This window comes from Pimephales promelas, chromosome 2, assembly GCF_988280905.1.
Source record: "Pimephales promelas chromosome 2, fPimPro1.hap1.1, whole genome shotgun sequence".
In the NCBI taxonomy this organism is placed as follows: domain Eukaryota; kingdom Metazoa; phylum Chordata; class Actinopteri; order Cypriniformes; family Leuciscidae; genus Pimephales; species Pimephales promelas.
In genome coordinates, this window is record NC_142770.1 from 11,975,110 (window position 1) to 11,998,494 (window position 23,385).

The 23,385-nt window shown below is 37.4% G+C and overlaps 1 protein-coding gene across 3 annotated transcripts; it reads left to right on the forward strand.

The window, feature by feature from the left end:
- Nucleotides 1–4: 4 nt before the first annotated feature.
- On the forward strand, nucleotides 5–22,631 carry cbarpb (CACN subunit beta associated regulatory protein b). Of its 3 annotated transcripts, none has more exons than XM_039681562.2 (10): nucleotides 5–164; nucleotides 2,977–3,047; nucleotides 7,058–7,203; nucleotides 9,757–9,836; nucleotides 10,051–10,213; nucleotides 11,014–11,185; nucleotides 13,224–13,376; nucleotides 14,844–15,078; nucleotides 17,520–17,709; nucleotides 19,184–22,631. In XM_039681562.2, exons 2-10 carry the CDS (start codon nucleotides 3,003–3,005, stop codon nucleotides 20,607–20,609), a joined length of 2,610 nt encoding a protein of 869 aa, XP_039537496.2. In that variant the 5' UTR covers nucleotides 5–164; nucleotides 2,977–3,002; the 3' UTR covers nucleotides 20,610–22,631. The 3 variants fall into 3 exon arrangements, with proteins under 3 accessions (XP_039537496.2, XP_039537498.2, XP_039537497.2); XM_039681564.2 differs by having other exon boundaries at nucleotides 9,775–9,836; XM_039681563.2 differs by lacking the exon at nucleotides 5–164 and adding an exon at nucleotides 2,442–2,647.
- The last annotated feature ends 754 nt before the right edge of the window (nucleotides 22,632–23,385 follow it).

The window sequence follows — 23,385 nt, forward strand, 5'->3', positions numbered from 1 at the left end:
CTCACTCTGACGTCACACTATCACTGGGCGATGGGAGAGTGGGTGTGTTTAACGGGACACTTCATTCATAAATACACAAAGATTTAAAACCCCCAAATTAAAGAGAAGATCGGGGAATCGTTTGCGAGCTTTTTTGTCTCATGGACCACATGAATTATAGTTAGGTGAGTTTTGTTTGCTTGTCATTCACGCTGCTATTGTTTCCATGATGAGCGCCCAGTGTCTTAGAATGACATCGTGCTTTATTTTGGGGGAATTATGGTAATGTTAGTCTAAAATGCGGAGATTATTTTCAAGCAGTAGCTTTGGAGAACAGACATGGGTTATCCTGGATTTTAAACGGCTATCGATTAGAAATAATAGGGACATCACTGGTTTGGATTGAGATTTAAATTAATCTATATGGTTTTTGTATCGCCTGTTTGTTGACTATGGCAAGCGGTTTGAACATTTATTCATGTAGACTAATTACTATTTTTATTTTACTAGAAGTTTTCCAATATTGACTAATCAATTTGACTAGTAATTAATTATATTCAGTCGATCCTAATGCTTATCTCAATACCTATTCCAGCCTTAGTTAGCCAAGAATTGATCACAGTTATTTCTTGTAATATTTTTTTAATCGAAAAAAATACAATTATTTTTTTCACGTGATATTTAATGACCACTCAGAATAGCTCAGTTAGCTGTAATTTATATACTAGTACGAGTAAAAATATTATGATTTCAACATGTTCCTCGATCAATATTTTTTTTTTTTTTTTTATCCTGGAACAACATTCCATCAACCAATCAGATTTTGAGGACAAGTTTATACAGTTTGTGGCAAGTTTAGGTTTGCAACCAGGGTTAGGTGCTTCTACATCAGTTATTCACCTATCATTTCCCTCTGATTTTAGGGATAACTTATGGGTTTAGAGTATGGTTATGGTGGTTTTTGGACATGATGTTGTTTATCTGGCAAAACCAGGATGACCTTCATAAGTTGTAAAAAAACAAACAAACAAAAAAACTGCAACACAAACTTTTGGAAAAATGTTAAACAAGTAATTTTAGCAAGTAGCTACTTGTAACAAATTGCATTTTTTTCATTGTTCAATGGAACAATGGAATATTTATTGTATAATAAGTAGCCTAGAACGTAACGGCTAATCAGTGATGATGAGAAAGATAACTGTTGGTATTGTACTTACTAATTAAAAATAAAATAAGTACCAGTAGTAATATACTAGTGTACATGTAGATAATACATGAAGGTTCTAGTTTGGATGAAAGAATTAATGCAAATAATCTATACAAATTGCTTATGGTAGAGATTTATGAATTTATTACACCACCGCAGAGTCTTCCAGGCATGACACTCAGGGAAAAAAAAAGGTACAAAAGCTTTCACTGGGGCTGTACCTTTTCAAAAGGTACACTTTGGTACCCCAAGGCTGCATATTGGCACCTTAGTGGTACATATTAGCACCTAAAATGTACACATTAGCTCATGAAATGGACATATTAGCACCTAAAATGTACATATTAGCACTCAAATGTACATATTAACACTTAAAATGTACATAATAGCACCTAAAATGTACATATTAACACTTAAAATATACATATTAGCACCTAAAATGTACATATTACCACTTAAAATGTACATATTACCATCTAAAATGTACATATTACGTCCTAAAATGTACATATTAACAATTAAAATGTACACATTAGCACCTAAAATGTACATATTTAGCACCTAAAATGTAAATGTTAGCACTCAAATGTACATATTAACACTTAAAATGTACATAATAGCACCTAAAATGTACATATTAACACTTAAAATATACATATTAGCACCTAAAATGTACATATTACCACTTAAAATGTACATATTACCACTTAAAATGTACATATTACCATCTAAAATGTACATATTAACAATTAAAATGTACACATTAGCACCTAAAATGTAAATATTAGCACCTAAAATGGACAAAAGTTGACCTTTTGAAAAGGTACAGCCCTAGTGACAGCTTTTGTACCTTTTTTTACTAAGAGTGAAGAACCACAGTTGTTGAGACTTAGGTAATTACTAGAACCTGTAAAATATGTTTCTTCAAATAACCTAAAATGTGCTTAATGTAGTTTTATTTAAGCCAAATTTTTAAGCAAATTGACGTAGGTTAAAAAGGTGTCATATCGAGTAAAAACACTCTTTACAGTATCATACAGCAAAATGTTTCATTAGAAATGGTGACAACCAAAGAGAGTGAAATCTGGCAATGACATCTGAAAGAATAGTCCCTGAATGGTACTAAATGGGTCTCTCTTGATTCGTTTCAATAACCATAACTAATAACGCAGTACAATACAGCAGCATTATGCTTCCGAGACACAAAAGAATGAACTTGAATTATCTCAGGAATGCCTAATGCTAAAGTCTCCAAGAGGGAGAAAGAGAGAGAGAGAAGCTATGAAAACAGGTAGGTGGGCAGAAACTGGATGAGTATGCAGTAGAAGCTGAAGCCTTCGCAGTCCGAGCCGTTAAACACACAGCTATCTCTGCATCTCATGCACACAAACACACGCTGCCTTCAGATAATGGGAGAAAAGGCAGCGCCGCTGCATTAAAGAAGCAAGGACTGCTTGGGAGGTGAGTGTGAGAGAGGGTTTCTTTGAATCTGCAGTGTTAATGGTGTTAAGGGGAGCATATGCTGCTGGGCCTCAGACTGGATGAAAAAAAGAAATGGTTATTTGATGGAAAGGGTGACATTGGAATGCATAAGTATGTGTTTGTATACATGAATTTGTTTAAGAAGGAGACTGGGAACTGTATTCTTGTTTAAAAGCTAATCATTCTAAAGAAACTGCCAGTTCAGGGATGCATTCGTTTCATTTTCCTTCTAAAAAAGAGAATTCTAATCAGTCTTTAGTGCCATAACCGGCTTCAAAGCAGCTGCCTGACTTCCTGTAATGTCGCAGGGGGGACACTCTCTCTGGCTTGGACCATGAGCAATGAGTCTGCCATATGGAACCTAACAGAACACCCCACCGTAAGTACTTGCGCTGCTTCTCCTTCCTGTGCTGCTTACTTTCATTCTCCTTTTCAGAGCTATCTCCAGACATGCGAATCAAAAATATCCTGTTCTGCATCCTTTGTAATTGGATCCACCATAAGATCTAAGCAAATTAGCCCTTTGCGAGAGACGTTTGTGTCAGACCGAATCCATCGTGCCGTCAGACGATGTGATAGAGCATCAGAACCCAGAGTTACTGTCAGGAACTTCAATTACCGGCATAAGCAGCATCATTCGATTAGGTCAGAATAGAGAGATTTGTTCAGGAATAGCAACTGATTCCAGGATGTTCCGGGATTTGTTGGACCTTATGTAAGGCTTAAATGAGTGGTTTACTCTAATATGATTCATTTACTCATTCGAAACCTGGATGACTTACTTCGAAGAATGTCCTAGCTACTCTTTTTCATGCAATTACAATGTTTCGGGAATGAGAATGTCCAGCTTCAAAAAGGTGAAAAAGCACCATAAAAAGAATAATAGGCTTTGTAAAGACTATAAGCTTGGTGTGAGGGACAGAACGATGTAGCAGTGTGATTTGTCAATGAATCGGTTTATGAATGAATGACTTTCGAGTCAGATTTTTTCAATGAATCAATTCACAAAATTGGTCTTGAAAACGTCTCCTTTTTTGTTCCATGGAAGAAAGAAAGGCATACAGGTTTTGAACAACAATTAGTAATGCACTGAATTCTTTTTTTACCTAAACATCAAAATCGAAAAATGTGAAATTTCATTTAGCCGAAAAACAAATAATAATTCAATTTGGTACATTTCGGTAATTCAATTTCGGTAATTCAATTTGGGTAGTTGAACTCGGTTTTCGGTTCAGGGCATCGTGTTCTCAGGTGATAAATTAAGCTCTTCACCAATCAGCCGCCCCGTAATTTTAGCTGAATGTTTACGAAATTTTACGTATTGCTACTCTGGAACTCTTGTGAAGTAGCATAATTTTTCGTTAGCTGTTTTAGCTTATCCATGACATAGATGCCGAAAAAGTCAGAATGGTAGAAACTCGTACTAAACATTGCTGTTTTGATCAGGGATTTCGGCTCTTTAAAACGATTTAGTCGGAAAACAAAAAATTGTTTTATTTTCGTTTGCCCAAATTTCGTTAAACCGCCAAACAACCAAACCACCATGATCCGAACCACCAGGGGGACCACTTGCTTTTTACATATAATTTAATGACTAGGGCTGAAAATGGGCCTAGGGCTACAATATATAATTTTAGTTTAGTTTTTGATATTGGCTTCCAACAAAGAAAAACAAGATTGCCGCATTCCTTTCCTTTAACGCGTTGTCTCCCTTCCTACGTAACATCCAAATCAGTCTAAACATGACTACCGTAATATACAACCTCCTGTGGGATGTGCTCGATACTAAAGAAACGCTGTTCTCCAGGTGCCTTTCTGTCCGCTCAATCTAAGATCATGGACAACATGCTACTTTTGGATTTGGCGTGCACTTTAACAGACAAATGTGCACAAAAATTATCTTAAAATATCTTGAGTTTCACTTAAACACAGTCTTAAGTGAACATAAACAGTTGGGGAAGTAATCGAATGATTGTCTGTATTATCTGCGCTTTTGGTCTTAAAGTGACAGCAGCCTAATTAACCAGCTGCTTAATGTTAAACAATAAAGAAATCTTTTATAATCATAACTTCCTATCTCCACAGCACTTGTTAGCTTAGCTTCCTAACAAGATGGCTGATATTGATTTCAGTTTCTGCAAGTGAAGTCCCACCCATTCATCTGTAATAGAAATATGTAATCTATCCTAGAGAAAGTCTTTTGTCTGTTCGAAAAAAAAGTAAAGTATTTAGACGTAGTGTCTTGAATTATCTAAAGATTGATTATACTAAGTTCAGTGATAAATTGATTCACTAACTTAGAAGATGGGTTAGCTGTTTTATCCAGGTGAGATTTATCCAAACAGGATTTAAGACGGCATTAAAATCACCACCCAATCAAGCAACGATTGCTCAAGCAATGTATTGGAAATATGAATAAAAATAGCACGGTCTGCCTCATTCGGGCAGTAAATGGAGGCCAGTGTTAAAGGGACACTCCACTTTTTTTGGAAATCGGCTCATTTTACAACTCCCTCAGAGTTAAACAGTTGAGTTTTAACGTTTTCAAATGCATTCAGCCGATTTTCTGATATTTAGAAGAATATCAGTAACCAGACAGTTTCTGGTCTCAGTGACTTCCATAGTAGGAAAAAAATATACTATGGAAGTCAATGAGACCAGAAACTCTCTGGTTCCTGATATTCTTCTAAATATCAGAAAATTGGCTGAATGGATTCGAAAACGGTAAAACTCATCTGTTTAACTCTGGGGGAGTGGTAAAATGAGCCTATTTCCAAAAAAAGTGTCAATAACCTGTCAATACGTATTTTGCAACATATAAATATAAATCTGCCTTCATCATTATTCCCCAGTAAGTTCAATAGTTATATCCCAGCAAACAAATTTAGGTTCTGGGAATGTTAGTTTTTGGCTTCCAAGAACGTTCCTGGAAACTTTCCCTTAAGGTTAAGGGCACGTTCCCGGAACATTCTCCTTACGTTATAAAAATGGAACCTAAAAATAACCTACATGGAACGTTCCCACAATGTTCTTGTTTGGTTCCCAAAAAAAGAACCTCATGGGACCATTCGGGAACGTTAGGGGAAGGTTCTGTGTTTGCTGGGATGTAACTTCCTATCGACTAAGATAAGAACTAGAGAAGGATGCCAATTTAAAATAAATGGAACTCGATTGACGGTGCAAATATTCGAATATACGGGTACGTTTAATAGGAGAATTTAGGCCATTCACATTCAATGATAAGATATTCAGAACCTGCATTGTATGTTTTCAATTTCTAATGTCTAGTGAAGAGAAACGAAAGCAATGCCATACAGTAAGTTACATGTAAATGTTAGTGCATATCCTAGATTCCAATCCATCTAGACGCATAATTATTTTAAAAGAAAAGCAAAATAAATAAAAGTATTGGTGTCTGTTGGAGGGAATAGAAAACAACAAGAGAAAAGAACGACAAACAACTACCGGTATGTACAAAACCCGGTCTGACTTCTTCTTAAAACTTGAACAATGCTACTCCATGACAGACTTCCCAGTTTCTCCTTTGAGAACAGCCTTCACTTTTGCCAATCCGGGTTAATGTTGGGACACCCCGGTGAAAAATAGCCTGCTGACGACCGACGTAAAGAGAGATCAGTCTTCAAAACGCTTTCATTTACAAAACAATAGACCCGATCTGAATAAAGTCTCCCATGATCTTCAACTGAACAATGTCTTCTGGGTAATTAGGATGCTGAGCTCCTCCAATTGAAGCTGAATAATGTAAGAGTAATTGTAAGGTGTTACATATAAAGAGCCAAGACTTCATGCCTTGTTCCTATGCTCTTATTTAGCATTCTTTTCATTGAACACCTCTTCACATGAGCGTCCTACGTGAACGAAGATGACAATTAAGCAGGCGGGAGGTTGAAAGGTGCTGTCTTTGACAAGGAAACCGACCGTCTCTTCCGTTCTTGTCTCAGTCCTTCACCTCTAGATCTATCTAAACTCGTCTTTGGTAAACACTGTACTTAACATCTCAACTCAGGCACAGAAGCCTCCACACCTGAAGGTCCTCTCCTCCAGAAACTGCGCCTTATGTAATCGCCATAAAATAAAGGTTCTTTATTGGCATATGGTTTAATGAAGGACCTTCATCGAACTTTCCATTTGGACAAAAGGTTCTTTATAGTAGAAAAATGTCCTTTAGATTATTAAAATGTCTTCAATGCCAAACATGTCTCTGGTTTATGTGTCAGTAAACCATTTTTAACCATTTTCTAGGTTATGAGACGTGAAAAAGTTGGACAACGTAATTGGAGAAACTGTGAAAATTCAAGTCATGCGGTTTTACTCTGAGAAGGAATTTCATCTTTGACTGGTTTGTTTCTTTCGCTGGTGTTTACCTAGGACGTCCCGTTGTCGTCAGGGACACAGAATGGCTATGTCCTCCTGCTGGTCCTCTTGTCCATTTTTGTCGGGGGGACAGTGGTCCTGCTCTCTGTCCTTCTGATTGTCTGTCGTCGATGTTGTGAAGGGGACAGACGCCATGCGTGGTAAGACCAATCCACACTGTAAACAAATTATTTTCCTCAACATTTTTTCTTTTGTCAAATCAACTTAAATCATTTATGTAGTTCAGATAATATAATATTTCGATCTTCTGGTTAAATCAATCTCCTACATTGTATTAACTCAATTTTTCCATTTCGATGAACTTAAAAGTTTAAGGCAAGCAGGTTACTTCGTTTTTTAAGTTAAACCAACAATATTTTTTTTTTTTTACAGTGCAGTCAACACGTCCCTAAATCAATATACTTCTGGATGAACATTTCTGTCATCCAATCAGATTTTAGGATTGGTAACTTCAATAATATTCAACCTAACATTTCCCCGTTTTTCTCTTCTCCCGGAAAAATGTCATGTGGTGCAACTGCAACTGATTAATAAATGACCTTCACATGTGTAGTATTTTAGTTTGTAGTATGACAATTTAGTATTATCTATATTCTATTAAAGTTTTATATATTTGAATTCATTTAGAATATTTTATTTTAATTTTAAAATAATGTTATTTTATTTTAATCATATTGAATTAGCTTTTATTTGTATACTTTCATTTTTTTTAGCTCTTTTTTAATGTGTTTTTGTCAATTAAAAAAAAAATCTTATTTAGATTTAATTCATTTTTATTTCTGTTTTAGTAATTTTGGCACTTTCAGTTAGCTGCCAAGGCAAAATCTAATTTTTTTTTTTTTACTTACCTCAAAATGGTTTAAATTAGCAATAACAACACTGACTGGTACAGTAAATGTACACTTTGTTTATTTATTTATTTTTTTTAAATCTCAGTGATATTTCTATACTTTTTTTTTCAGAGCAGCCCATCTGGATTGTGTAAAATGTACACAGATCCATTTTTTATTTAAAACTCTTAAAACGGTTGCAAAATGTATAACAAAAGGATCCAATAAAATGACAGCTTATACATAAAATAGCCTAGATTAAATGAAAATGCTTTCATTATGAATATACATTAGATTGAATCATTGCATGTTGCTGCCTATGTTACAATTCTGACAGCCGATGCACATGATTATGTTTGACGCTAAATTATACATCAAACGCGGAGATTCAACTGGAATAAACAGATCCTCCCGTGAAGCCAAGGACGCTCACTCCCGAAAATGTTTTCAGTGCACATTGGTCACAGCCTGGGTGTATTTGTCAGTGACTGCTGAGAGGTGTAGAGTCTGTCTGCTCTCCAGGCAGCCTGGAGGAGTGCAGGCTCACACAAATGACGAGTATAATGAGATCTCATAGCAGCCATCAGCCACGATAAATCACTCCTGGTGCGGGAGAGAGTGCACTCTAGCCAACACCCACTAATACACACACACACACTCTCGCAGTGTGGAACCGTGCACTGTGGTTAGAGGACTGGAAACTCATTTCCAGTTTCTCATTACCCACAGTGCCTTATGGCGAATCAAAGCGTATATTGTCGTAATAAAGCCGGTGTTGTTATTTTCCCTATAATATGGCATTTAGTTTGATGAATGTGTTATGAGTTATTTATTTCTTAATTGTTCACAATCGGGACGTTCTCAAAATATCGCAAAACCTCATTTAAAGACCCCATCATGTATTCGTATTTGGGCAGGACATCTCAATTGGTTTTAAATGACATCATCTGGTGGACATATTCACTCCAGGGTTTGATTAAAATCTGGGCATGATGACATCATCAGTATTTTCACTCTGTTTTTTGGAAGAAAAAGACTGTACATTTTAAATGTGTATTTAAGTTTTAACATTTTTCAGGGGTTAAACTAACACAAAAGCCACTTTAATTTGATTTTTGAGTATTAACTGTCAATTTCATTTTTAATTAAACACAATTTATAAATTATTAACTTTTCAATCTGGTTAGGGAATCTCCACTTTGACAAAACCAATAAAACAAAATATAAACATTAGTGTTAAAGTAAATATATTATAATTTACTTTACAATATAATATAATAATAAAAAACTAGGGCTGTCAAACGATTAATTGCGATTAATCGCATCCAAAATAAAAGTTTGTGTTTACATAATATATGTGGGTGCACTGTGTATAATTATTTTGTATATATATAAATGCACACAAATGCATGTATATTTAAGAAAAAAATATTATTTATTTATAAAATATAATATACATTATATATAAATCTATATACAGTATATACATGGAAATATTTCTTAAATATGTACAAGCATGTGTGTGTATTTATATATATATATAATAATACACAGTGCACCCACATATATTATGTAAACACAAATTTTATTTTGCATGTGATTAATCGCGATTAATCGTTTGACAGCCCTATAAAAACGTTTTATATTATTTAATACCAACTTTGTGATATAACGTATAATATAATACAATTTAATATAATATTAAAGGGTTTTCAATGCAAAATAAAATAATGCAAAGCAATAAAATCAAATAGAATCAAACCGAACATGTTTGCACCATATTTTGAGAATGACCCACTTATGCATGCTATAAATGAGATTTACATAAGTTTGAATTTGACTCATTACATGTTTGCATTGAAGGTTCATTGTTTGCCTCAGGGCTAGCGATGACACCGAGAAAAGTAACACCACATATATTGAGGAGGCCCAGCAAGTGCATGGTAAGAACTTCATATCAAATAAAGTTAATGTTTATATAATATGTCGGCCTCCGAAGTTAATGCATTTTTCATATGTATTTACATACAGTACATGCTTCAGGTAAAATGTCAAGGTCAAGTCAAAGCAACATTTATGCAGTCTCGCATACATCAACTGAGGGCATTATGTGAATAAAAATACGTCCCCTGGTCTAATCCGTCTCTCCCCGCACAGAGATTACGATTCGCATTGATGAGTCAGACTGCCTGTCGGCAGCCAGCTCCCACGACATGGAGACAGAGCGTTTCCTTTCCACGGGCACAACCGGCCGCCGGGTCTCCTTCAACGAAGCAGCACTCTTCGATCATAGCAAAAAAACACAGGAGAAAGGTCGAAGGTCAGCCGCCCACTCACTCATGCCGCCCACTCTAGACACACAGAGCAGCTCCTATTCACAGCGCTTACTGCCGCAGCAGACCGCAGCTTTCATTATTCCTTTATGTTTTACATTTACATCTGTGCTTGAGATGTGCTTGATGAAAAACATGAGCATTTTCCATTTATCAAGATTTGGGGTTAAAAAATGAATGAGAATGTTGAAGGAAAAGTGTATATTTTGTTAAAAAAAAAATTGAATCACCTCACCTGACATGTAATTTGTTACACATTTTTCAAATAGTCTGGAATTTATTTGTAATTTCATAAAAATGAATGCATAAGTATTAAATGTTATTTTAAAATGTTAATTTAATTTTAATTGTTTAAATTTTATTTGAAGAATTTTTAAGTATTAAAATATTTTTATATTAAAAATTAGGTTTATATATATATATATATATATATATGTGTGTGTGTGTGCGTGTGTGTATGTGTGACATTTAATTCTTTAATACTTATGCATACATTTATGTGACCTCACAAATAAAGACTGAATTTATGCATACTGTCATTTGTCATATTTCACTTTTGTTTTTTTTAAGGAATAGGTGTTTATGAACACACAGAGATATTTATATAATTAAATATTTTATAAATTATTATTTTTATATCATTCTTTTAATACAATAAAATTATTGATCTAACCGGAACTATGCATAAATGTATCTAAAAGACATTTTCATTTTCATATTTGTGAAGCAAATCTATAATGAAGTGATAAATACTAACAGTGTGTGTCCTTTTTCCATCTCCCCTCAGGTACACGCTTACGGAGGGCGACTTCCATCACTTGAAGAACGCGCGGCTCACCCACCTCCACTTCCCTCCACCCGCCCTCCAGATACTCACCATCCACGAGTGTGAGTCATCAGAGAACAGTATTGCCATGACAACGCGCCCCGTCGCTAAATCCAGCCTCTCAATTTTCCAGGTGACAGTCACATTGCTCTGCTAATAGGAGAGTATGATGATGTCAGTTTAAATCATTGAGGTCATGATGGATTATCAGTTTGTCAAGTGATATGGTGTGTATGGAGACGTTTACAATGTGGAGCAATTGATTTATCTAGATATTGAGGTCACTGATGTTTTAACATGTTAGCTTTTACTCCTACTTTACCTTAGTCACTCACATCATGATGAAGCGGCATTATATATGAAGAGTTCAGATGCAAAAGCCTCTAAATGCCATTTGAAATTTTCTTTTTTAATGATGATTTTTATCAAACTTGTATATTTATGTTCAGTAATTTCACTTAAATAACAATTAATAGGTAATTATCATTGGCATTTAAGTGAAATTACTGAACTTAAATATACAAGTTTGATAAAAATCATCATTAAAGAAGAAAATTTCAAATGGCATTTAGAGGCTTTTGCATCTGAACTCTTCATATACAATAAATCCTACTGTATCCCTACTGTCTCCCTGTATAGCAGCTCCAGCTTCTTTTAAACACATTTAAAAAATATTATTGACTCCAAACGTTTAACGACACTAGAGTACATATAAAGAGTTCATATAAATTACAGATATTTTGGAATTTTATCTCAACTTGTGTAAGAATGGCAGTCTATACACTGTCAGAAAAAAAGGTACAAAAGCTGTCACTGGGGCGGTACCTTTTCAAAAAGGTACACTTTTGTACCTAAAGGGTGCATATTGGTACCATAATTGTACAAATATGTACCATGAAGGTACCAATATGCACCCTTTAGGTACAAAAGTGTACCTTTTGAAAAGGTACCGCCCCAGTGACAGCTTTTGTACCTTTTAAGCTGTCACTGGGGCGGTACCTTTTCAAAAAGGTACTATATATACAGAATAGTAGATGTTTTATTCATCATGCTGGAAAAATGTAATTCAGAATGTGTATTGTGGGATACAGTACACTGCAAAGTGTACTCTGTTGTATTTAACTAATTTTAGCAAAAGTTATTTCATTAATGCATGGCATGCATATAGGGAATTTGCATATAGTACACAGTATTTGCACAATATGTTCTACAAAAATAGTAAGAGTGTATGGTAGTTTGATATTGCGAATAGGGATGGGCAACGATTAATCGCATCCAAAATAAAAGTTTGTGTTTACATATGTGTATAATTAATTTGTATATATAAAAACCCACACATGCATGTATATATTTAAAAAAATATGTTATTAATATATCAAATATTTATATATAATATTAATTGTGAATAAATATATATATAATATATACATATACATGCATGTGTGGGTATTTATATATACATATTAATTATACACACTACACACACATATATCATGTAAACACAAACTTTTATTTTGGATGCGATTAATCGTTGCCCATCCCTAGCCATTCGTCAAGGAAGCCCTTCCCAGAAGTCAAATCTCAATGGTCCCAAATTCTATATTAGAAACCTCAAATATAATCTGATTGGCTGTCACATTTAAAAAATTGGTTTCATTGTCATTCCACAAGGAAGCCCCTCCCACAGTCAAATCTCATTGGTCCAAAATTCTGTCGCTCATCAGTAATCACGATACCGCCCTCGCGCCGCTCTCTCACGGGCCTCGGCCTTGTACATCTGTATAAACAACATCAAATATGATTATGATATGATTGGCTGTCGCATTTTAAAATGTGGTTTCATCGTCATTAAACACAGTCAAATCTCATTTGTCCAAAATTCTGTATAAGAAGCATCAAATATGATCTGATCGGCTGTCGCATTTAAAAAATTGGTTTCATTGTCGTTACAAAAACCCACAGTCTAATCTCATTGGTTTCAAATCAAGTTTCATCGTACCTGCTTAGTATATGATGTTAGAATGCTGCTCCAATTAAGTTATTCAGTCTGAAGCTTTTGATAAAAATTTTTTCCGAATAAGTTTCGAATGACTGCATGATTTTGTTTGTTTAGGTTTGTTTCTCATTACGGCCATAAGCAATAACGTGCATTGTGTTTGTCCCATGTACAGCCACCAGTATGTTCACTGCCACAGACTGCCCTGATCAGCCGAAGTCTCAGTCCCAGCTCTGCCCTTCCTGGCGACGCTCTCAACTCCACTGTACACACAACGTTCTGTGAGAGCATTGCGGCGGCCGGTCCTGAGCCCTCCAGTCCATGTCTAGTGAGTCACACACACTAATACACTCACCCGCCGACGCATAATAATTAGTGCGCAACCGATATTTTAGAGAGGACTGCCGATATTAAACTAGTAAATATGAATTCTCATTAAGATAAGAAAAACAAATGCTTAACCACGTGTCCATCGCATATGCAGACTGATATCTAAAAGGTTTTTATCTTCTTCTAACATTCAGATATTTAAAGCTACACTGTGTGATTTTTACCCCCATCTAGTGGTGAAAAGGTATATGACCATCCAGTGAATATTAGTTTCGATTCCTCTCAATTTCGATTTCGTTTTAACTCCTACGGTGGCCAATGTAGTCCAAGATTAACATGGCTTCCAGTTCGACCTCGTCCATGAGTGTTAACTCAAACGTAAACGCGAAAGGCGAAAGCTTGAATTGACGGGTATGTCCCTCTTTGGCTAATGTACTTTCAAGATGGAGGGACAACATGGCGACCGACATTAGAACCCCTTACCCGTATGGCATATTATACACTCACGAGAATACTTTATTACTTGAATAAAGTACATGTACATGAACGAGCACATATATTTTTGAAAGAACTAAGTGTTTTTAGCTAAGAATAAACTAAAAGAGTTACACAGTGTAGCTTTAAATAGGATAAAACACCAACAATAAAATTTTTTAGCTAGGTTAGCTGATTACCTTGAAAGTCCATAGATAATGCTTCAGTTCTTACTGCCGTACGTTCTCCGGCAACCAGACCCGTTTTCCTGTTTGTTCATGTGACGTTCATGTGAGATTTGGACACTCAAGGCCAATTTATACTTCTGCGTAGGGTGCGCGCAGTAGGTACGGCGTAGCGTACGCATAGACATGTACCATACCGCGTACCTTTCGTCGTAGCCTGACGCGCACCTCCTCAAAAATTTAACTACATGTCACGACGACGAGGGCCGCAAGATCTGTGATTGTTCGGCTTGGTACCATCGCATTTCCTCCTACGCATTTCCGCACGTACCATCTCACGCATTTCTGCACGTACCATCTCCTCCGACGTCTTCTCTCGTTTCTGCCTTTTAGTTTTAGTAATTTCACTAAAATTAACTGTTTTTCCACCTCAATAAGCTCCAACTCCAACATGATCCGCTTTCTTTCAGTCGCCATTGATTGTAGTAGCCTAGCCGCGAGGAATCTAAACACAGTGGAACATTAAAACCCTCCGCCGCCAACTAGTGTTTCGGAGCAGTACTGCAGAGCAACCAAGACCTGAACGCAGAAGTATAAATGCTCACGACGGCGTCGCCTTGGTGCGTAGCCTACGCCGTACACTACGGCATACCCTCGACGCAGAAGTATAAATTGGCCTTCAGGCATTGACGTTCTCAGTGATTTCAAAATAAAAGTCCCGCAAAAAAAAAAAAACCAAACAATGCCGATAATTAATCTCTTATCGTTAATATATTGCTATAATGTAATCTTGCGAACAAAAACAGATGGAGGTCAGAGGAGGAGTCGGCAGAAGCACAGGCATCATGGGTAATGGTAGAGAGGGTGCATCGGCCTCAGCCACGGCCCTGTCCTCATCTGGAGGGGCCCCTCAGGGCCCAATGCTGCAGTTCTTCACCAAGCTCCGCCGACACGCCAGCCTTGAGGGAGCAAGTCCCTATTTCAAGATCAAGAAATGGAAGTTTGACAGCAGCCAAAGAGCTTCAAGTCTAGACATGAGAGGTCAGTGACACATCCAGCGCACTTAGTGTGAATTAGTGTTTTACAAAGTGTGAATTACTGTGTTTTTAGAATTATAAAAATTACTGTGTTTTCTACCATGCTTCACTGTGGTAGAGATGCATTTATTATTATATTTCTCAGCAGATCTTTGATGACACTGCTCTGGAGCATCACAATGCAACTCACGTTTCATTGTGATTCACTCCACACACAACTTTCCATATTCTGCCAAAAAAAAAAAAAAATTCTGAGAAAGCAAGAGCTTTTTAAGTTGGCTAATTTTCTGAAAAATAATTTGTGATTAAGACAATGCAAATCTTAAAATTTTGTCTTTTTGGGCTCTGCCAATTTTTTGACATGTCAAAAATCTTTTAAGTGTGATATTATTCTGCCTAATATATAAATAATGAGAAAAGCGCATGGTGTAGCTGACGAGACTGAATGAATAAAAATGAATGAATAGATTAACTAGAATGCTGTTGTTTGATTATATAAGTATTACTGTAAAAATCTTTCAGTTTATCCTCTCGGGTCTGTCAGCATGAAAGGAAGTGAAAAAACACTGCTGTGGAAAGTACAGACAGTGTTATGAACCTGTGAAGCGATCAGTTTCCTATCCACAGGGCTTAGATGCAAAGCAATATTGAATGTTTCTGTGCTTTTCATTTAGCCCCTGCATTGTGTATTACCTTGGAAAATGATTGAAGACCTTAATAGAGTTTTAGTGCCTTCATGTAGCGTGGAGCAGAGAAACAGGTCGGCTTTATTTTCGATAGTAATCTATAGTCTACTGAACACACACACACAAACACACACAGTGTGTAGCAGACTATAGAATATTCGCTCAGCCAAGACGGAGCTGCTGTATTTGAGTGCCAAGACTCACTCTCAAACAGATGGCCGGTTGACGCAGGGCTCTTCCATTCCAAACTTTTTTTTTTAAAGGAGATATGGCAAAAAAAAAAGGGCATTTCAAACGATCAATTTATTTTATTCTGTGGAACAATAAGGTCCTCCTGATTAAAGCAATGCTCTAATAGAATGGATTTCAATTATAGAGTGCCCTGGTTAACTAATAAGATATCATATTGTCAATATGTTAATTATGTTTTTTGAACGCATTACAACTAATGTACTATATTTAGAATACACATAAAAAACAATTAGAGGCAGGGTTAGTATTAAGTATTAAATTATTTTAAAAATAAAAATTACATTAAAATTTAAATTAAATTGAAATTAATTATAAATTAATGTATAATTAAAAACAGTTTATAGACAATTCATGTTATATACGCCTTATTCACGGCAGCGCCATCTTTGATTTTTTTATGAGAATGAAAGCGAGGCTGTGAGGGATAGACTTGCATCTCTTCAGTGGGATGTATTGTTATTTAATGTGTTTTCGGATTGTTCTGCTCATGAAACACTGGAAAATATCTTTCCAAGAAATGTCAGTTGACAAAAAACTCCCGACAATGTAAGCTGTGGAAAATTGTAAGTAATCTAGCCGCTTTATTCAGCTTTTTACAGCGGATGCCATTGGAAACACGGTAAGTCTATCCCTCACAGCCTCACTTTCATACCTGTCATGGCGCTCCTCTGAATAAGGTCTATACCAAGATGGAGCCAGACCAAATGCAAGTTTGCTAAAACAATTCCTAAATAAACAGTTTACTGTTGGTTAACTTCCTTATCCAATAGCCCGCATAACTTTTTTACTATCTCAGAGCAGAAGTCATTCATTTTCAAAACTCATGTCATTCCAAACCCGTAAGACTTTCTTTCATCTTCTGAACACAAATTAAGATGTTTTTGATGAAATCTGAGAGCTTTCTGTGCCTCCATTGACAGTCTACACAACTACCACTTTGACGCTTCAAAAAGTTAAAACTAATCAATATGAATTGAGCGGTTTAGTCCAAAATTTTCGGAAGAGACACGATCACTTTATATGTTCAACAGATTGAATTTAGGCATTTATTCGTAATTCATAAAATCTGGACTAAACCGCTCGATTCATATGAATTAGTTTTACGACCTCTTTATGAACTTTTTGAAGCGTCAAAGTGTCTCCGTAGCTTTCAGTGGAGGGACGGCAATCTCTCAGAAGGTCTTCATTTGGATCTGTCTTTCAGGTTTGGAATGACATGAGGGTGAGTAATTAAAGCAAATTATTGCATTTTAATTAGAGATTACAAAAAACTTGTGACGATATTTGCCTAATAGTTCCAACCATGTAACTTTGATGTTTGCGAATGTTTGTTGGAACTATGGTTTTGGGAAACACAGAATCACTGAATTTTGTTGGTGACCATTGGCCATTGGTGGATTAACTAATCATTGACAATAAAACCTGGAATGTGTTGATTTTGATTTCATTTTAGCCTTTAAACTTGCTTTGTGAAACCGTTGACGCAAAATTCATGTCGTCCCCAAAGGCTCCCCCAAACGGAGGCAGTTCCAGCGGCAGCGTGCAGCCAGCGAGAGCATGGACCAAGAGGAGCATGACGCCCATCACATCGACCTCATACAATACATCGCTCGCACCAAGGATGTTACCTACTGCCCCACCCGGGCCAGTCCACGCCTTCTTTCCCCCCCTTCCACACCCCCACCCTCCCTCGGCAGGTATCTTTAATTGCCTCGCCCATGCATTCGCTATAGCAACCATCTGCCACGCCACTCATAAAGCAGACCCCATTCCATGCTGGACTGATCTCAGCTCGCTGATCGCACTGCCTTATCATGGCATCATCAGCTTACAGTGCAAAAAGCTTTGCTTGAGAATATGGAAGTTGTTTTCCTTGAGTGTGGGTTAATTCCACAGGTGTACTTTTTTTGGTATTTGTAGCGATTGGTTTGCATATGTTTTGCAAAATTGTCCAGGATGGTCAATATAAGCATTGTTTTGTTCCATGAGTATATTTGTTTATATTTGCTTGCCTATTACAACTGACTTTCTTGAATCTGTTGCTGTGCATTGGTCTCCTCGAATGAACCATCACAGAGTGAGTCACAACCATCTGTGCGTTCATGGGGGCATCTGTTTTAACATCTCTGAATCTGGGCTTTAAAAGAAAGGAAAAATAATTAAACAAAATATATTTGATATACTTAACTGTTCAAAACTTTACTGTCAGTAATTTCTTTTTTAAGAAATTAAAAAAAATATTTGTTTTTATTTATTTGCTGTTTTTGGAGCATTGCCATTTTATATGAATAATAAAATTATTAAAAAAATACAGTATATTTACATCAAATTAAAAGTTGTGTCTGAATCTGGGCTCAGGGTTTTAATGGAAAGCTTATTTGACAGATGCACACTGATAAGAATCATGCTGTGCTACATTGTGGCATTTTAAAAATAAATACTGACTCTATGTAGGACTATACGCACAACCGGCGCTGCGTCATAGAATGTCTCTGAATAGGTTCACGCCCACTTTTGGGGGAAAACAAAGTAGAATCCCCATAGACTTCAATACAAAATAACAGCAAAAACCAACGTCCGTACACAGCCGACAGGCGTAAATAACTTCATCACTTATATGAAACTTGTCAAGTCCACCCTGCCTGCCACAGAGCGTGAAAGATACATACACAAACTTAATTTGGTCAATTTAAAAACATGTCCCTTTTAACATGTCAAAATTGGGGTAACAATTGACTCCCAGCGTCAAATTGGGGTAACAACCCCACCCAGTGGCCAGAGGTGTCTTACCCGGACATTTACTTGTACCTAATCGAGTCACCAGGTAAGCCCCTGAATGATTTATTTCGTTTTTTAAAGTAAAAAAAAACTTAATATATATATTATGAATTTATGATGATGATGGCAGGTAGCCTGGGCAAGTTCACGCTCTATGGCAGGCAGGGTGGACATATAATTACTTGACATGTTTTATATAAATGATTTCTTAAGTTATTTACGGCTATCGGCTGTGTACGGACGTTGGTTTTTGCCGTTATTTTGTATTGAAGTCTATGGGGAGTCTAGTTTGTTTCCCTCAAAAGGGGGCAGGGACAAAATTGACAGTTAAGTTCCCGATGTGCCGGATGTGCGTATGAGCTTGTCTGATTTCATATGTGTTCTGTTCTTCAGGTTAGAGGTGGAGGTGATGGTGGAGCCGAGCTGCAGCAGAGCGATGGGTCCCGGGGTGATCGGCCTCAGCTCCGAGCCCCCAGATGAGAGTCTTGGAATGGGCTATCATCAGGAGAGCTTAGAACCTCAGACCTTGTACCGTGATATCTGGACTCTTCGCGCCTCCCTCGAGCGGTATGTCTCATCCGACCAGAGCAGCAACAACGACAAAGACTCGGTCCGTAGTGACGCAGAAAGCGTGTGCTCTATAGGGGGTAAGACCGAGATGGGAGGACTGCCTAGGTTCCCCTCGCAGGATATTGGGGATGAGATAGAGGGGGATGCAGACTTACCTCTAGATGAGGGATCGGAGAAAAGTCGTAAGCAGGATAGCGTCGATTCTGAAAGAGGAAGTGACGGGGAGCCAGGAAACCGCAAGCTCCTCCAGATGGACAGCGGTTACGCCTCGATAGAAGCACCTTCGCGTGCTCCTGAGGAGCTGCGACTGTTCGGAAGCAGCAGTAGCAGTAAAGACGGCTCCGCCGTGGAGCGCAGGCACTTCTTCAGTTCCGACCGCAAAGGGACCGTGTGCGAGAGCTTCGACACGGAGATCTTTGAAGAAGAACTCGAAGAGGAACCAGCAGGTGCCAGTGGCGGTGTGGACGGAGTGGAAACGGACAAGAGCACCATTCTGTGGTCCCCTTACGGCCAGATGTTCACTCAACGGAATGATCAACCTCATCCCCCCGCCCTTTCCCGCCGCGACTACAGCATCGACGAGAAAACCGACGCGCTTTTCAACGAGTATTTGCGGCACGACCCACAGTTCGATCAGCAGGAGTCCCCGCTGCGCTCCAAGCATCGTTCTCGCGTGCACCTGCGCAAGCAGTGGCAGCGCTCCAAACAATACAGCGACCCCGGCCAGCGCTTCCAAACCTCTTTTGACCGGTACCGCTCTCCGCTCCGACGTGGCGAAACTGTCAACTATCCTTTAGAGACTAGCTACCACAGCACGCTCCCACGAATCATTAGCGCACCTGATGAAGAGAGCAGCGAAGGTGCAACCAGTACTCCCGAGACACCCAAGGCAGATCAGGATACTGCTCCGGACAACATAAGAATATCTTCCAGCACTGAAAGCCGTGGAACCATCGACGAAAAGGAAGTCCTTGAGGCATCACAGCCTCTTCCAACAATTGACATTGCTGGAGAGCAATCGGTGGACCGGGAGAACTCTAGGCTAGCACTGCCACCCCCTGAGCCTCCTGATGAATGTACGCACAAATGTACAAGCTACGGCCCACAGACAATCACAGAAGAGCTGAGTGACAAGCTAGCGGCTACCCTCGAAGAGCGGCTGTACTCGGATCTCCGCAGGACCAGGGAACCGTCCGAGTGTAGCGCAGTGACTATGACCTACACATCGCCCGATCACAGTCCAGTGTAGCATGTGGCTCCCTTCATCTCCTCGTACAAGAACACTTCGCAGCAACTACAGGTCCAAAGTTTTGATCGACATTCGCTCTGATCTGGAACAGGTTTACTTTGGTCATTTAAATGAAGTTGAAATCATTGTCATTATGTCCTAGACCAATGGTGTAGAGGCATTTCTTCCATGCCCATTTAAATGTAGTTAAGGCGCATACCTCATGTTGCTCAGTGGACCAAGTCTTAAACAAATGAAATGTCAACTTCGGTTATTAAAGCTCTCCATTTAGCTACGCGTTGACTTCAAAAGCCAATATTTTCTCTGCACTAGGTAATCCACTGTGAATTTGGGTGCTATTAGATTAAATATTGATTATATTTGTAAGTGCATGAATTTTATTGCAATGCTGCCTATCTGGATGTCTGTTCATGACCCAAATTAAGAATATTATTATCATTTTTTTTATTTTGAAAGTACAAGATAGCCCTCTATTTGGTGTATGTTTTGCTTTCGGACGTTGTGATGAAATGAAACACTAAATGCTATTTATTATTAGCGTCTGGGTTTTTGTTGTGTAGCTAAACTTGCTGTCTGACTTAAAATTTCAGAAAAAATCATTGATTACGGTAATCTGAAACACCATGGCATTGGTCCAATTCCTAAGCAAACTCTTTCCCAGTGTTTGTAATTTGGGGTAAATTACACTGACACATTCGCAACCCACTATTAATTGTTCCTGTCATTTAATAGCGTTCACCCGCCCCCCACCCCCCGTTGAAGTCCTGATTGGCTAAAAATGCCTCTTTGTGAGATACTGTAATTTTATGACCATTGACTTATTATAATTATTGTGCTTTTCATCTTTTAATTGTATCATTTGTTCTGTATCGGTTATCATATCTGTGAGAATGAGTAGTAGAGTGAACAATTTTAGTGCCAAATTGTTGTCAGGTAATACCAAGATCAAACATGAAAACACTGTAAGCAACAAACAGTCCTGTAAAATAAGGATCACAGATTTGCCTCTCTAAGGGTTTGAATCAAGCCTGAGACATTTGAATGAATTTCATTGAGAGAAGGGCATGCCTTTTCTTGCATGAGCTCTGTGTGTTCATGAGCAGTACATTTACGTTAAGATGTGGCCTGGACAAAACCATCATTTAGAGTCAATTAGAGCAAATCCCACTGCCCAGCATAAGCCATTGTTGTATCTCGGTACAAATGCCACCATTCACATTAATCCGAACTGTCCACTATGCTAGTATTTCCATCTGTCAGCGTCGGCTCTTGGGTTGAGCTCACAGTATGGGTTGCGTTGTATTGATCATTCTGGGTTTGATCTTCTAGTAAGAATGCAAACAAAAGGTTGTCTTCAGCGGATTCTCAGTTGTGATGTGTTAGAAAGTCTATCATTGTGAAATGTGAGCCCTTTGGCGACATACAGTGTAGACTCTTGATGTAATGAAGCAAAGCTTGTGTAGCATCTGTAGTCTTTGTCTATGAAGGCTCACAATGTTGTTGTGTGCCCTTTTAGGGCGATTGTTAGAGCTGTCGAGTAGTACACTAAAGTCTACATGTGCTATTTAGGCTGCAGCTGAAGTACCCTATCCAGAAATAAAAAGCTTTCATTATCTAGGCGAACAATGGCTGATGTGTATGGAGTAATTAACAATGCCAGAGAAAAGAGAGCTTCAGACTAGCTGATATTGTTTATTGATTGTTTCAGGCTAAATGAAACGTACAGACCATCTCACATGATTAATATGGTGCCTTCCTGTGCGTTTAACATTTAAAGGGATAGTTCATCTGACAATTATCATACAATTTAAGTCAATAGGGTCCAATCAGTGTTATTTTAGTATAGTTAAGATTATAGGGTTTTTTTTGTGCATATATAATTTTAATTTAATTTATTATTTTATAAATATAATAAATCATTTAAATTATTACTTTTTTATTTCTAGCAATGTTTTTTTTATATGGTTTTAGTTTTAGTTTCTGTTAAGTATAATAAACCTGTTTTAGGCTCCAATGACTTTAACTACATGGACAAAATATCTCCTTTTGTGGTCAACATGAATGTGGGTAAATGATGCCAGAATTTCCATTTTTGGGTCAACTATCCCTTTAAGAGAACGAGTTTGAGATCCTCACTAGAGCACTTACTTACATAATTGAATAGGCCAAATTACCTTACAGAGGTTATTAATAAAAATAAACAGAAAAAACGAACAAAAAGCTGTTGGAAATGGAAATCTGAAATGTGGTACATCTACGCGGCATTGTCAAATACACGTACACAAGGGTTATCTGTTACAAATCCAGACCTTGGTTTTGATTAACTGTAATCCGTAACATGTCAGGGACAGCTAAATCTGTACAAAGGATGAAGTTGAGTTGTATATAAGCACAATGATGTCCCATTTCAGGCACTAGAATAGTCTATGTCTTGGATTTGACATAGTTGGGACCTTTGGGAGATATGTGCACAATCAAATAGCCTGTCGGTTGATGAATTACTGTATAGATTTGCATGTGATGACAAATTATTGTTTAGCAGATCCAAAATGAAGCACCAAATCATAGATATTTTTTGTGTGAATCCGAGAATGAAAAGAAATAGACTAAGTATTTTAGCGGAGTCTGTTATTTTAGAAGTTATGCTTTGCTGACTTGATAAGATTTTCATGGACAAAATTAATTATTTCTATTGCTGGGTATATTTCGATGAAAAAGGAAACATATATTAATGTGCACATTTCCTTGTAGAAAAACAAAACAAAAACTTGCTTGA